At 46.2% G+C, this 15,897-nt stretch overlaps 1 protein-coding gene across 5 annotated transcripts; it reads left to right on the forward strand.

Annotated features, from left to right (window-relative positions):
• The first annotated feature begins 1,684 nt into the window (after positions 1 to 1,684).
• HYAL2 (hyaluronidase 2) lies at positions 1,685 to 15,642 on the forward strand. 5 transcript variants are annotated; one of them, XM_089525489.1, is made up of 4 exons: positions 1,685 to 1,913; positions 5,363 to 6,349; positions 10,939 to 11,028; positions 14,040 to 15,642. In XM_089525489.1, exons 2-4 carry the CDS (start codon positions 5,414 to 5,416, stop codon positions 14,439 to 14,441), a joined length of 1,428 nt encoding a protein of 475 aa, XP_089381615.1. In that variant the 5' UTR covers positions 1,685 to 1,913; positions 5,363 to 5,413; the 3' UTR covers positions 14,442 to 15,642. The 5 variants fall into 5 exon arrangements, with proteins under 5 accessions (XP_089381615.1, XP_089381655.1, XP_089381625.1 ...); XM_089525529.1 differs by lacking the exon at positions 1,685 to 1,913 and adding an exon at positions 2,054 to 2,736; XM_089525499.1 differs by lacking the exon at positions 1,685 to 1,913 and adding an exon at positions 2,732 to 2,801.
• The last annotated feature ends 255 nt before the right edge of the window (positions 15,643 to 15,897 follow it).

A 15,897-nucleotide genomic window follows, 5' to 3' on the forward strand; every position in this document is an offset into this window, starting at 1 on the left:
TAGGCCGCTATTCCGCAAGGATCATAGCGGTGTACAGTAAAAATTGCAATACAAAATTTGCCCCTACCCACCCCCTCACTCCCCCCAGGCTGGATGATGACAGTTGGCCGTGGAGGGAGGGCTGGTGTTTGTTTGGAACTGCAGCTCCCATGATCCTTCACCAATGGCTCTGCTGACTAAGTCTGATGGGAGTTGTAGGCCAGAAATATATGGGCAGCCTCAGTTGCCCACCCCCTGTTCTATAGCCTCCTCAGAGCTGATATTTCTAGGATTTAAAAAGGAAGGTAGTGGGAGTACCTGTGAGCAAGCCTATCAACCAGAAAGTCCCTCTGTTATCAGTTTACTAGCTGAGCAGCACCACTCTCTTCTACATCCCCAACTGTGGGCCCTCAAATATTGTTGGCAGGACAGTCAGCTCAAGACACTTTGCCAACTGAGTAGAGGGCATTCCCCCTCCCATTTTATGTTCAGAAGCGAGATGGCCTTGCAGTTGGTTCTGCATTGCTGGTGCCAACCTAAGATATCTTCCTTTGCTTCATATGGAAACCATGCCCTATGAGGAGCAACCTAGGGAGCTGGGTATGTTTAGCCTAGAGAAAAGAAGGTTAAGAGGTATTATGATAGCCCTGTTTAAGTATTTGAAGGGGTGTCATACTGAGGATAGAGCAAGTTTGTTTTCTGCAGCTCTAGAAAATAGGACCCAGACCAATGGATTCAAATGACAGGAAAAGAGATTCCACCTCAACATTAGGAGGAGCTTCTGCACAGTAAGAGCTGTTCAACAGTGGAACAGGCCACCTCAGAAAGCAGTGGTCTCCTTTGGAGGGCTTGAAACACAGGCTGGATGGCTATCTGTCTGGGGGGGGGGTGTTTTGGGTATTCCTGCATGGCAGGCAGTTGGACTGGATAATCCTTGAGATCTCCTCCAACCCTATTATCCTGTGATCCAAGCGGAAGTGGTCAAGCTTCTCCAAGACCTCACCTCTGCTCTTTGCCTGCCCTGTCTTTGGCCTGGGAGGGTCACCTCAGTTTTCTTGATGGCAACAGCAATAGCATTTACATTTCTATACTGCTTCATACTGAAGTCTCTAAGCATTTTACAACATGTAGGTTGACTGCCCCCCACAAGCTGGGTACCCATTTTATCCACCTGATAAAATATGATAAAAGCTGAAAATACCAATAGAAATGCTTCAGAGTCGTGCCACAAATAGAAGTCATTCAAGAAAAGTGTAGGACATGACCAAACCAAAGCTCAAACCCCTGCTAGAAATGTCAATGCATGCTTCTGGGTCATGGCCCAGATGGAGGACATTTGGGGGTTCCTCCTGGAGAGGAGGCTGGGAATGTAGGAGGCGTCCGGGGCCAGGAGGACGCCTGCCTCCCTCCCTGGCCAGCCTGACTAGTAGTCTCCAGGGTCTGGCCAGGTGGGGCTGGCAGTTGCCCACCCTCCTGCCTGCTTCCCTGGCTGGCCCCTTTCCCTCTGCTCCGGCCCCCTTTGCATTCCATTCCCTCCCTCGCTGGGTCCCTGGAAGAAGAGGCCAGCCCCCCGCGCCTTCCCCAAAGACAGCCCCCCAATCCGCCTTGGCTTGTACCAAAAGGGGCTGGAGGCGGGGGTGCGCCAGGAGCGCCGGGAAGAGAGGCCCTTGGCCCCCTTTGCAAGGAGGGGGAAGACCAGATGCCCTGCAAGCCCGAGAGAGGGCTGAGGCTCCCCCCCAAGTTCCCCCCGGGCCCCCTTTCCCTGCGCTGGTCCTCTCTCTCCCCCCCGTTTCCTGAGCCCCAGTGGGACCGTCCTGCAGCCTGGCCTTTTAAAGGAGACGCTGGCCCGGCGGTGGCGGCGGGGCTGGGCAAAGGCGTCCTTCCCGAAGGGGCAGCCCCACAGCCGACGAGGCACAGGGCAGGAGCCAGCCCAGGTGAGTCGAGTGGGGCGCCCTACAGGGGTCCCCAGTCTCTGCCTGCATCCACACTGGAGAGAGAACCCGCTTTGGCCCCGCTTGAACTCTTTGTCTGGGAGTTGGAGTCTGTTGTAGGGCCCAGACAAAGAGTTAAAGCGGGGCCAAAGCGGGTTCTCTCTCCAGTGTGGATGCAGCCCGTGTGGGTTTTCAAGGCTGGAGGTGGAGTGGGAGCAAAAAATGGAGGGGCATGGCCGAAGAGAAGCGACCAAGTCCTCCTAGGAAGGGAAGTGGTGGATGCCCCTGAGTCCTGGCCAGGATGGAGGACCTGGAAGAAGGAGGAGAAGAGAAGGAGGACCTGAGCAAAAGAAAAGGCTAGAAAGCCTCCGAGACTGAGGTGTCTCAGTTGTGCCCCAAATGGAAGACCTGGATGAAAAACTGAGGGGCACAAAAGACTCGCAAGAAGTGCAAATGCCTGCTTTTTTAGACATGCCTCCAAATGGAGGACTTGGAAGAAAAATGGAGGACATGACCAGCCTAAAGTACAAGCGCCCCTAGAAGTGTAAGTGGGTGCTTCTTGGTTGTGCCCAGAAATGGAGGATCTTGAAAGAAAATGAAGGACACGATCAAACTAAAGTAGAAACACTCCTAGAAGTGTCAGTCAATGCTTCTCAGTCGTGCCCCACATGGAGGACCTGGCAGAAGAATGGAGGACATGACCAAAGTAAAGTGTGAAACACTCCTAGAAGTCTCAATCGATGCTTCTTAGTCATGCCCCAAATGGAGGACATTGAAGGAAAATGAGGGGCATGACCAAAGAAGAGCTCAGAACACCCCATGAAAGGTCAATGGATGCTTCAGAGGCCTGCTACCAATGGAGGACATCTTGGGGTTCCTCCTGGACCAGAGGTGCAGTGGAGGAGCCCTGGTCCCCTGCTTGGGTGGTGTGGCGCTTCCTTTTGGCCTGGGCACAAGGAGAGGTTTTCTGCAGAGCCCTTCCTTTCCCCCGGCTTGGCTTGGCTTGGCAAACCTCCTCCTTGGTGCTGTGCCCTTGGAGGGAGCCCAGCCAGGGAATGGGAAAAGAAAAGGAAGGAAAAGAGAGGATGTTCAACCAGGGATTCTCCTTGAACTTCTTCCCTCCTTCCCCCCTCCCGGCCCATTCGCTGGATAGCTTTGCAGGGAAGATGCTGGTTTGCATCCAGACAGGAGAATAGTGTGAGCAGGGACTGGTGTAACTTATTTGGGGGTGAGTTTTCCTCCCTCCAATCTCCTTCTGGCTGGGCTTGGTGTTTGGGGGAGCACATGGGAGGGCTGACCTGGCTTCAGTAAACTTGGACTTTTCTTTTTGGAAATGGAAGGGTCCTTCCTGGTCTCTGCTCCCTGCCCCTCACCGCATCTGATGGCTTCAGTGTCAGCCTTGAAGAGGATTCAGAGCCAGAGCCCTGTTAGGCTGAAGCAAAAGGATCTTGGAGCAGCTTTGAGGCTAACTGAGCAAAGCTTGGAAAATTAGAGCTGCATCCGCACTGCTGCAATAATCTGGTTTGACGCCACTAAGTGCCATGGTTCTGGGCTCTGGAATTCTGGATTGGTAGTTTGCTGGGACACTTCTGGAGCCTGCCTTTAACTGCCATGGCAGTTAAAGTGGTGTCAGACCGGATTATTGCTTCAATGCAGATTCAGCCGAGGTCTGCTTCCTCCCATGCATGGAGACTTTTTAAGTGGCTAACCTTTTGGGGGGGCTTTGTTTCTTCCAGTCCAGACACACTCCACCTTTGTCTCTCAAACATCCAGCTTCACTTTCCAGCTTTCTTCTGATTCTTTCTTTCTAATGGAAAAAAGTCGGAGAACCATTGTGGGTTTGTGCATTGGGGAGTGTGAAGTTTTAGAACAAAGGATGCCTTTTCCTAAACAAATATTCAGTTGTTGCTGTTACTGTTCTGTTGAAGGAGATTTATTTGACTCAGGTTAAGGTAGGCTGGAATAATTTTAAAGCTTTCTTTCATTCTTTCCAACGCCTTTAGCCTGTGTACACCTTATTTCCCAGGAGTTCCATAACCATTCTTTAAAAGAGCTTTGGTTCCAAGACGGCAAAAGCCATCAAAGCAAATCTCTGTCAGAGTAAAAGCAGAAGGTTCCCTTCTTTGGTTGGCTGCCTTAATGAAAAACTTCCTCTACCGGGGTCATAGTGGGCTAACTTTTTTCTGTACTCCTTCATTTACCTACAGAAATCAATGGAGCTTCTGTGCAATCTGGAGACTTGTGTAATGGTCTTTTTTCCTCCATGAATTTGTCTACGATGATGTTGATGAAAGATTGGCGGGTGGTGTAGGGGGAGGAAGGCAAGGAAGAGAGATGCAGGAACTTGTTCTTGTTTTTTGACTGGCTGCCCTTCTTAGGAAGCATCTTTGTCTTGCTGTGGCAGACTGGAAGCCTGTAAACATGCACACTACTTTTCCAGACATATGTGGCTCCATGCTGATTCTTGAGGCTCCAGGGAGCAGAACAAAATTGATTTTCTGCTCTCTTTGGCTTATTTGATTGTACCTGTTCAACTTTTTGCTGGGCTGTCTATGGACTGGAGAGAGCCAGTGTGGCAGTGTGGTTTGAGCACTGGACTAAGACTGTGGAGACCAGGGTTCAATTCCCAACTTAGCCATGAAACCCTTGGGCAAGTCACACTCTCTCAGCCTTAGGGGAAGGTGTCACTATAAGTCAGAAATGATTTGAAGGCACACAACATGCACACTATGAACTGTCCCAAAAGTCAGTTCTGTGAGTGGGTGGGTTACTCCAGGTTACTGGCTGAGCTGTGAGAATCTGGTACCATCGCATGGGTGGGGATAATGGAGATCATGGCTGTTGGGGTATCACAGTGCAAAGGCTAGACGTTGAGGCAAGAGGTTCAACAATAAGGAAACACACATCTTGTAGGTTTACCTTGCACACTTTATACCAGACTAGGCCAGTGCTCTTGTTTCCTTGTGTGGCATCTCAACTTTCCAAATTAATCCCAGGATTTCTCTCCCCTTCTGAGTGTGATCAAGATTAGAGTCAGGGTGGGGCACTGTTACTGATACAAAAGAAAAGATGGAGGTGCAAGTTGAGGTGTTCTTCTAAGAGGCATTTCAGAATAGTCAACTTTTGTAATTACCATTCACAAGGTAGAAACTTAGTGGTATAAGAGGGATAGTGCTTTTCTTTTCTTCCAGCACTACCATATCACACTGAACTCAATGAATTTTGCTTGATTTTGGAAGCTAAGTAGAAATGGGCCTGATTAGTACTTGGATGGGAGACCACCAGGGAGCTTCAGACAGGGCTAAGAAGGAGCAACTGCTGCTAGTAAGGGCTGCCAGTACTGAGCTTGATGAGCCAATGGCAGCTTCCTGTGTTCCTATGTGCTATAATCCCAGAACTTACTTTTTGTGTCCTCATTGTCCTCTTGCTCTCTCCCCCACCCTTTTTTGCAGGCCTTGTTCTGCCTGTGATCTGCCAGCTTGTGCTCTACCAACTCGGAGAGGATGCAGGGAGGCACTTGTCCGGCAATAGCATGGCTAATCTTCCTGGCTGTACTCGGTGCCCTGGCTGGGCAGTACAAGAAGCCTGCCTTTCCACCCATCTTCACCCGCAGGCCCTTCATTGTGGCCTGCAATGTGCCAACTCAGGACTGCTATCCTCGCTTCAAAGTCCAGCTGGACTTCAGCATCTTTGACGTGCAGGCCTCGCCCAATGAGGGCTTTGTGGACCAGAACTTGACTATTTTCTATAAAGAGCGCTTAGGACTTTACCCCTACTATGATGCCCAGAAGGTAGCTGTGAATGGGGGCGTCCCTCAAAACAGCAGTTTGCAGCAGCATCTGGGACACTTACGAGATAACATTTCTAAGTATATCTGCTCTGAGACAAAGGAGGGTCTGGCCGTCATTGACTGGGAAGAGTGGAGACCCGTCTGGATCAGGAACTGGCAGACAAAAGACATCTACCGCAATGCCTCCCGTCAGCTTGTGCTTTCTCGGAAACTTGGTATCTCAGAGGACGAAATAAAGAAGAAGGCTCAGCACGAATTTGAGTCTTCAGCTTCTTCCTTTATGAGGGAGACTCTGAAATTCGCCAAGAGCATCCGTCCCCAGCAACTGTGGGGCTACTACCTCTTCCCAGACTGCTACAACCACGATTACAGCAAGAACCAGGAGAGCTACACCGGCCATTGCCCTGATGTTGAGAAGTCACGCAATAACCATCTGGACTGGCTTTGGAGGGAGAGCACAGCCCTCTATCCTTCCATCTATCTGGAGCAGATGTTGGCCAACACCACAAACGGACGCAAGTTTGTGAGGTCTCGGGTTCTGGAGGCCCTTCGTATCTCTCAGGAATATCATAATGACTATGAGCTGCCTGTCTTTGTCTACACCAGGCCCACCTATAAAAGCAGACAAAACCTTTCATACTTAAGTGAGGTAAGAAGGGATTTTGTATTAGAACTGGAAAAAATTGATCCCTATAAGTTACAGCAATTGGGGTTGGATGTCTGTTCCACTTAAACCACAACCATTTTTTGCAGGCCTTGTGACCCACCAAGCCAGCAGTTTGGGAAAGTTACTCTTTTGCAGTGCAACTTACAGAATTGAGGATTCTGGGTAATTGTAGTCCAGAATAGTACTTTTTCATGCTCTGTTGCCCAACTGTATATGGTAATAGTTAGGAATTTAATAAATGCTGTGTGCCTGGGGCTGCAAAATGGGAACAGGGTGGGAGGCAGATTGGCTACCGTTTTGATGGCCTGCTGTCAACTTCATGGGTTGCATGTTGTGCAGGCCCATTGGCATAATAACAGAAGCATCCTGAAATTAGCATTTCTAATGAGCTGCTCTTGAATAGACTAGGTTCCCTTCTACTGTTTTGTTGTTCAGTGCCAGGCCACAGGAAAAAATACATATAGTATACCTTTTGCCAAGCATCTGTATTTTCTCCCAATGGGAAGGCAAATTTCTCAACACCTTTATTTTAAGAGTACACTACTGAACTAAGCAGCATGGAAACAAGTACTGTTAGCATCCTGGAAACCTAAGAAGTTGTCTTTGAGGGTAGGCTGAAGAAACCAGCTGCTCCTGTCTTTCATTCATCAGTTCTGCCTGATTGTGGCCAGTGATACTGATGTAGAAGAATGATGTTATTAATGGTGTTTCTGTTATCCTAGAAAGAATCATTTGTCAGTCCTGTTATCTGTCTTTTTGTCTTGGGCTGGACACATGACCAGTCAGATGGAGCTGGAGGAATTCCTGTCTTCTTTAGGTGAATTTAGCTCAGTCTTACAGAAGCATCTAGATTGAGTAGGGGGACACTTTCTACTTTGGATTCCATTTTAGGAGAATGCTGGCTACATGATGGGACACAAAGAAACACAGGTTTTCCAGAGTTCAGGTTCATCCCTTGTGGCATCACAGTGTATTACTCTATGTGTAAACTTGTGCCAAAGTCCAAGCTGCATTTCTTCAGCTTTTCTGTGATTTGGGGGCTAGCTATTGCTGTAGAGTGGAATAGAAACTTGCAGATGCCCCTGGGATGTGAATGTAGCAGGGGATAGTCTCTGGATCAAGATGATGGAGCCTCTGTTGAATGCTGGGAATCATATAGTCCTCTAGAAATTGTTGGACTGCCATTCCCAGCAGCCCTAGCCAGCATACCATGGTGAGGAATACTTGAAGTTGCAGACCAAAATCATTTGGTAGGCTGTCTGATTCCTAGCTTTGATCAATAGGTTGGACCACCTGGCACTTTGTTCTGCTTCAAGTCTCACTTCAAGCTGGAGAAAGTGTCTGGTAAAACGGCCCTGAGGATTTAAATGGTGGTATTGAGGGCTTTTAGAAGTGCAATATAGGAAAGAAAAATAGTCTAATTTACACCTCCTAATTGGGTCTATGATATGGATGGGGAAACTGGTAGGCTAAAACTACAGATGTTTCTTCTTCTTTCTACGGTTCCCATCAGCCTTACCCAGCATGACTAATAGTAGGAGTTATAGTCCAGAACATCTCGGGGGTATCCATCCCTGCTTTATAAGAAAATGGAAGAAAGACACTCAGTAGCAGGGAATGCTTGCTTTCTTTTTACATCCTTCTGAGATCACTTGACTCTGAGATGTGGATCCTTTCTGTTACCTTGACATAATGCTGTATGTTTCTGGTAGAGAAGGTGCTGAAACAGAAACCAGAGCTGTTGAGAAACAGTTGACAACTTTCTTTGTAAGTCAACTAAGGGTTTGTCTATTGCAAGTCGGTCTTTGGAAAAGCAGGTGTTGGTATGGAACCTTCATGCTTCCCTCAATCTCTGGCATTTATGCTTACCCTTAGTTTCTGGCTTCTGACCAGGTTTACAGCTGAGCATTTTGGAACACTCTGTGGCCAGCTGGTGCCTCAAAAATGCAACCCTTGCCCTTCATGTGGCTGGTTTTCCCCCCCATGGATGGAGTGGAAGTTAGTGAGTTGAGGTTTTTATCCCTTCTGCTCAGAAAGCATGCAGACTGAGTGAAGAGTGCTCTGAAGGTAAGCAGCGTAAATGCAGCACCAACAATTGATAACTCTAGACTGCTCTAGGCAAGGATAGCAAACTTTGGGGTGTACAATTGTAGCTAGGTGGCTTGTTGCTCTTTGCTTGCTCTATAGCAGCCGTTGATAATTTTTTTTAAAAAAACACGCTTTAACCACTTTCTGGCTCAGTGGTCCCCAAACTGTGCCCTTTAAGTGATGTTGGACTTCAGTTCCTAGAAGGCTCAGCCATGTTGGCCAGTAGTCTAGAATTCTAGGAGCTGAAGTCCAAAATCCCTTAAAGAGCACAGTTTGGGGACTAGTGCTATGGCTAAAGGTTGACTCATTGGACAATTCCTTTCCCTTGACCTTTGTACTGATTTTTAGCATCATTATTTGTCCTGGATGTCTGTCACACCACAGAATACCCCTGCCATCATAACCTACAGGCCTTCAATTTGAAGCATAGCTCATATGTATGAATGTTATGCCAATTCTGAGATTGCAATTCTTGGCTGGTACTTCCTTTAATCTAAGTTTTGCTTCCACATTTGGGGAATGGCTCCTTTGAGCTCCTGTGCCTGGCTCCCAGCTTCACTCAGTTGTATCCTGAAATTTGGGAGTAAGAACACCATTCCAGCTGCTCCCATTTATATATGCTGATTCTGCTGATCTGGCTTTTAAAAAAATCCCATTAACATTGCTTCATGGCTAGCTAAGAGAAGAAATCTCCCAGCTTTAGCCTAATGCTTCTCTTTTCCTCCCCCGTCCCCCACTCTGTATGGAAAGCTAATAGTAATAGAGTGGTTCTGGGGGTGGAATTGCTTTCTTGCTTCTGTTTGTTCAGCTGGCAATGTTGGCCCTGTCCATTTTTCTAGTAAAACATGGGAAAGTTACTATTTTGTACTACAGTTTACAAAATTGCTGGCCATGCTTTCTGGAGTATTGTGACAGTTGTAGCTCATAAAAGTAATTCTTTTAAAAAGTCAAGATTAGAGAAGCCCTGCAAAACTGGTCTCCTCTTGTGCTCTGACCTTGGGAAATTATACTGTATGTCCCTTGCCAAAAACTGTCATTAAAATTTTGAGACTGGAATATAGTCTTGTTGAGGATTTTCTTTCCTATAGCTTCTGGATGGGCATGGACATAAAGAATATGACATATAGGCAGTTGTGAGAACTGATGTGATTATACTTGGTTGTTAGGAGTAACTTCAAATTTCTGGCCTAACAACAGTAGATGGAGGCTGTATCTGCACTACATAAATAATGCAGTTTGAACTACTTTAACTGCCATAGCTTGAGGCTATGGAATTCTGGGATTTGTAGTTTTGTGAGATATATAACTTCTCTTAGAGAGCTCTGCTGCTACAACAAACAACAAACCCCAGAATTCCAAAGGATGGAGCCATGACAATTAAAGTGGTGTCAAGCTGCATTATTTCTAGATGTAGCCAGCATTGGCTTTCATTGGCCCACTAAATCAGCTGTCGGTCAGTCTATGGATAAGATTGGATTAGATGTGAAAGGCTGTGACCTGGAACTAACAGTGAAAGCAACTGTTAGTTCTCCTGAGTCAATGAAATGGCCCTCGTCCCTTTGTTTTGTTTGTTTTTGTCCCCGTCTTGTCTTTGAGCTGATGAAGAACCTCTGTGGTTCTTGTCAGCAGCCAACCTGAGCTGTTCACTTGTGTGCTGTCTGTCCATGAACTCCTGCTCTCAGAACTTGGTAATGCTACTTTTTTGGATTACTAAAAATGCCTATATTGGCTGGGGTATTTGGGGAACAGTAGCCCCGTAAGTAAGAGGACACGGCGAGATCAGGTGCATGCTGTCTCTTCCCACCCCTGCTCCCAGAAAGACAAATACTTATGCTGTGAGATGCCAGAGGCAAGCTTCTGGAATTTATCATCAGATACGGAATTGTGCAAGGGCAAAGTGCCTGACATATATTACTGTGGCACAGCAACTTTACGGCTGTGTAGGGAATTACAACAGAGCACAATGTGGGGTTAGGGAATGCATTGCTCCACGTATGTGCTGTGGGAACCAGCAACCAACTAGAGCTTCCAGTTTGTAACCCCATCACTCCACAGATATTGCATGTGCTCATTGTTCATGCTGCTGATGGGCACGCTATCTGACCTAGGTAATTATATCCTGTTATCCTGAGTAAGTAAGAAGACAAAGTACAACAGCACTTCAAGGACTTGACTGATAGGGAAATTTTATATGCTTTACCTTTGAAGTATGTCTGAGCTATGCTTTCCTTTACAAAATCTTGCTGTCATAACAGCATCCTGGCAAATAGAACTGAAAGGCGCCTTCCTCCATTATCATGGAGGAGCCACCTGTGTGTTATTTCTGTCTGTCAGTGCATGTTTTGAAAAGCAAATGGATCATAACTTGGCATTAGTGCCTTCTTCGTTCAGCAATGAGAATGGATTATATAACTTCTGACCTATAATATATTCTGATGATTTCTTGATAATCTGTACTGATACCCTTCATGATTTTTTTCCAGATGGATATGATCTCCACCATTGGAGAGTCTGCTGCATTGGGGGCAGCTGGTGCTATTTTATGGGGCGATACAGAAGATACCAAAAGTGGGGTATGTAATACTTTTCACACACACACACCAAGCATGATTTTATGCAAAGATAAGCTGAGAACAGGCTTGTTTTCCTTTCTGTCATGAGCTTGCTGGGTCCTCTATTTCTTCAGGAAGTAGGTGATTTTCCAACTTGCTCCATCTAGGAGCTAAAAATGGAAAAGATGTTGAAGAAAATAGGCAAGGTAGTATCCCATTATATTGGTAAGCAAACAGAGGAGGTATGGGTTGAAAGGTAAGCATAGAGACTCACCCTCAAATCAGCATGGCCAGTGGCAACAAATTTGATGGGCACCTGGTCTGGAAAGGCTGCCATAATTCATTAGAAGTTGAAGCACTGTCTGCCACTAAAGCAAAAGTGGGCAGCTTCTGGTAGTTCTGGGTCTGTACTCCCGTGCTGCCAGTGAATTTGCAGTGAAAAAGAGTGTGTTGGCTCAAACAGTACAATGTTCTGTTTAAACCAAGGTGTATGCTCATCATGAGCTTCATTTGTAAACAAGTAAATGTTTCTGGGAATGTGAAGCCTCTTGTAAACAAAACGCACAATCAACGTCTTATCTTGTTCCAAATGAAAATGGTGTTATGCAAGGCTAAGGCATCAAGTTTCTGATGACCATGAGTAGCAGGGGACTCTTGGAACCCCACAAAAATGGACATGCAAGGCTATACAGGCTTCTAGTTGCCCACCCCTATGCAAAACAATCTTCTCTAACTGTATGTGTTGGGCTACAGTTCCCATCATTCCCAACCACTGGCCATATGGAGTGGGGCTAGTGGAAGTTGTGGTCCAAAACATAAGGAAGGGTCCACAATGGGAAGGCAACACTAAAAGGAATAAGGATATTTTTGCATCTTAGTGGCCTTTTACCTTTGAGATATCCAGAGATCCTGCTATGTTTGCTCTGAGTGGTGTAGTCTCAAAAGAGGCCTCAGTGGCACTTCTGCTATGAAACTGAACGAGTACTTTGATGCTAGTACTCTGTCTATGAACACTCACAACAGAGATGCAAGGACAGAATAATACTCCTGTTGGTGTGCACCAAATGTAATGGCCAACAGCTACTTTAATTTTAATGTTGGAACTGGGGAGCCCGATGCTGCAAAAGTCACTAGTGTAATTTATACATATGAGAAGTAGGGAGACTGTCATGCCTCCAGAGCATCTTTGAAGCTCTCGAGACATATATTTAGTTAAGATTATAATAGGTTTTCTATGTATTAGTTTAGGAGGGGAAATAAAGAGCTACAGCTTTAAGAAAGGCAAGGATTGTGGGAAATCCCAGGGTCTCATACTGTCTCCCTCTAGTTATTTTCAGTGTGTAGTAAGATTTCAGCCAAGTCAGACCTGGAGAGAGTATTTTCCTTTGACAAAAAGATAAGTCCACAAAGGAAGAAAGATAGTCCTCAAAGAAAGATAGAGTACACCAAGAAGAGAGCAAGGTATTTAGAAAGGACTATAGTAAGAAAAAGAAGAAATCAGTTTTGTGTTATTTGTGTTATATCCAGTAGAGCTTTTAAAAAAACTTTAGAAATTTGTGGACAAGTCTTTTGTTCTGGCTGTGTTCCTGAGAGCCAGAGGCCTTACTACAAGCCTTATAGAGCAGTTGTAGGGAACTAAAACAGGATGGAGGGCTGGGTTCTTTTGACAGCTGGATAGCAACGCACCCTGATGTCACTGGGTCCCTGGCTCAGAGTGCTGGGTGGAGCTTTTTCGTCCAGGAACTAGGCTCAACTCCACTGCCCATTTCCCCAAACAGAGAAGGGGCTGGAGTTGGGAAGAGTAGTGCTCCTGGAAGTGCCAGCTGAGAGCAGGAAAATTAGTTCCCTGATGGGGATCTGTTTGTCATCAGAGGGTGATAACAGTCTGCATAGAAACACAGTTAACAAATTACAAATCTGAGGTCACAAATTAAAAGTATCTAAAATAATCAATTGCAAGTGCCTCATAAAATGTAATATAAGTCGTGCAAACAACAAATCACAAATAAAACCCTTGCTTATTCCTCCAAAGAGAAAGACAAGAACATAAAGACAGCCCTCTAATGAAAGGGGGTTCCAAGTTGGAGGTGGTGGGACTCTGGGAAACAAGGCAACCCAGACCCTCTGCAGGCTGGATCTGGATATTCTTTATGTCAGCAGTCCTTTTCTTCCAATTGTTCTGCAGCCAACAACATTGAATTTCTGCCTCCAGTATGCACTGTATTTATTGTTTCCTGCCTTTCCTCTAAGGAGTTCAAGGCTTGGCTCCCCACCACTACGTTAACCTCAGAACAACCCTGTAAGGTAGCTCAGGAAAGAGACTGTGACCTAGGCCAAGACCCTCCAGTGAATAGCATGGTTCATTGGAGACTAGAATGTGGGTCACCTAAGTCCAGTCCAATATACTGTACCAACCATAGCGACTCCACGCTGGCTCAGTACCAAGTGCTGTGGGCTGTGTTGCATTGGAAACTTGGTAGTTGAGCTCTCTGAAGGGCAATTCTTTCAAACTTCATGGAAGGATACCAAGCAACAGCAGGGAGCAATAACTGGATTATGTCATTGATGTCTGTTAAGCTTCCGCAATTACTGGTGAAGCTAGATAGGCCTGGATTTAGTCAATGTCTGGATGGGAGATCACCTGGGAGCCCCATGTACATTCCCTTGAGTTCTTTAACAAAAGAGATATAAATCAGTTAAATACACCTAATGGTTACTGGTTGCAAAACTGAAAAATGCTGGCCAAAGCAGAAGTCCTTTGTATGGTAATCTGGAAAAGGCCTATTGAAGCATGCATAATTTTGAGCTTTATGTTCTCTTACCAGAATAATCTGAATTTCCGTGAGTTTTATCATACTGAAAATACCTTTCTTTGACCTCTCTCACTCTCATCCAGTTCTTGGCTGCAAAACAATAGGGGGAGAATCTTGAACCAGCCTATCTTTCAACTGCACCCACTAGTCTTGTCTTTTCTCTGTATTTCACCTGCTTTTGGACTTGTGGTAGTTCATACAAAATCATCTTCTCTTTAGGAAACCTGCCAGGTGCTTAAAAACTTCATTGAGGAAGACCTTGGTCGTTATATTGTCAATGTGACAACAGCAGCCGAACTCTGCAGCCAGACTCAGTGCAACAGTCATGGACGCTGCCACCGCCGAAACAATGATACTGATGTCTTCCTGCATCTCAACCCAGCCAACTTCCGGATCCTTCGCAATGATCCTATGCAAAAGCCATTGCTGGTGGCCAGAGGGAAGCTCACTCAGGAAGACATTGCCTTCCTACAGGCCAACTTCCAGTGCCATTGCTACCAGGGCTGGCAAGGGGAAGGATGTGAGGAGCAGCTGAATCCACCAGGTGGTGGTCCTGACCTTTCCTGGAACCTGGGACTCCAGTTGCTGATGACTGTCCTTCTCCTGGCCTGCTTACACTAGGGCCACCTCTAAATGGAATCTGTGTGGTGTGCAAATGAGTTCCTGGTGCATAGAGTGGGAGCAAGAGGGGATGCAGTAGGCAGTGAAGGGTAGTCAGAAAAGGAAGAAATAGAAGCCATTTGGTCTCTTGGGTTTTGGGTTTTTTTTTTTTTTTGTATCTTTATTTAGCAGTGATGTAGCAGACCTACTATTTAAGAGACTGTCCTACCTCTCCCATATGTGCCACTGTCCTTTGAGAGGCTCAAGGGACCCTTCTGCCCTCCCACTGACAGTATCTCTGCTCACAGACAGATAGATGACTGTAAGAGAAGATGGTTGTAGGGACTGGCAGTGATGATGGGGTGCTGCCATGAAGCATGGCCTGGTCTGAATTTCCCCCTGCTGCCTCTGGTCTTGGGCTGTCCAAAAGTGCCTTTGGGATAATAGTGACCTTGATGCCTTGGATCAGCTACCCAAAGGGAAAGTGGGATGTGGCGAGTGAGACAGGTTTATTTGAAAAAGAGTAGGGACTGGGGAGATGGGGAAGGGGGGGCGGTGTCTGAATATCTGCATCCATTGTCACAGGCTTTTTTGGGGGAGAGAGAGAGAGAGAGAGAGAGGGAGGAAAAAACCCCTCTGGGTCTTGTCTGCCAGGACTGGTGAAGGGAGTGCTTGGCTCTTCTGTTATAAGGGGAGATGGGGGCACCATTATAGAACTGGATCATAGGTCTAGGAAGAGGAGCAGGGTGGGTGTGATGGAGCTGCTGTAGTAAGAAGAAATTGCTGCTGTTATGTGTCTCTTTAGGTTGGGTGGTAGTGGAGGAGGAGTACTGCTCAGTCAATGGGGATTATCTTGGAGGGTAGCAAGTGCTGAAGTAAAAATATCCTTTTGCTTACTGGTGAATGGGGTAGAGTGAGCAATACGTTTGTTTTAAAAAAATTGCCTAAATAAGGGCATTCGTAGGAGAATGGGAATGCCATGCTCTGTCCATGTGTGTTTGGCCAGTGCTTAGTTGGAGCCCTGCATCTATTACAGGAAAACCAAAAAGTTTTACCTCAAAAGAATTAAAGACACATAGAGAAAAATAATCAGTGTTCTGTATTGTGTACTAATTTCCCAGAGGATGGATCTTCTCTATTTTGCCTCTGCCAATAAGGAGACTCCAGCTCTGAGCAATATTTGCCTTTGGACCCCAATAAACAGTTGGTGTGTTTTTTTTAACATCCTCTGTGAGTGTGGCTTGTTCGCTTCAACACAGAACTGTGGCTCCTGACAGTGCTGGTTTTTCTCCAGTGAGAACCTCAGGTAGCTGTGCCTGAATCAGATAATTCCTGAAGCCCTGAGTATCATAGCCTCTGATGTGATCCCAAAATGGAGACTGAAAAAAATGGCTCCCTCTCACTTGATGCTGTTATTCATAGAGATGCTGTTTGCCAGCCTAACCTTCAGCAATCCTAGAGTTTGTAAAAGTTATTT

The sequence above is a fragment of the Sceloporus occidentalis genome, unplaced genomic scaffold (assembly GCF_023333645.1).
Source record: "Sceloporus occidentalis isolate IW3139 unplaced genomic scaffold, rSceOcc1.0.p SCAF_1, whole genome shotgun sequence".
Taxonomy (NCBI): Eukaryota; Metazoa; Chordata; class Lepidosauria; order Squamata; family Phrynosomatidae; genus Sceloporus; species Sceloporus occidentalis.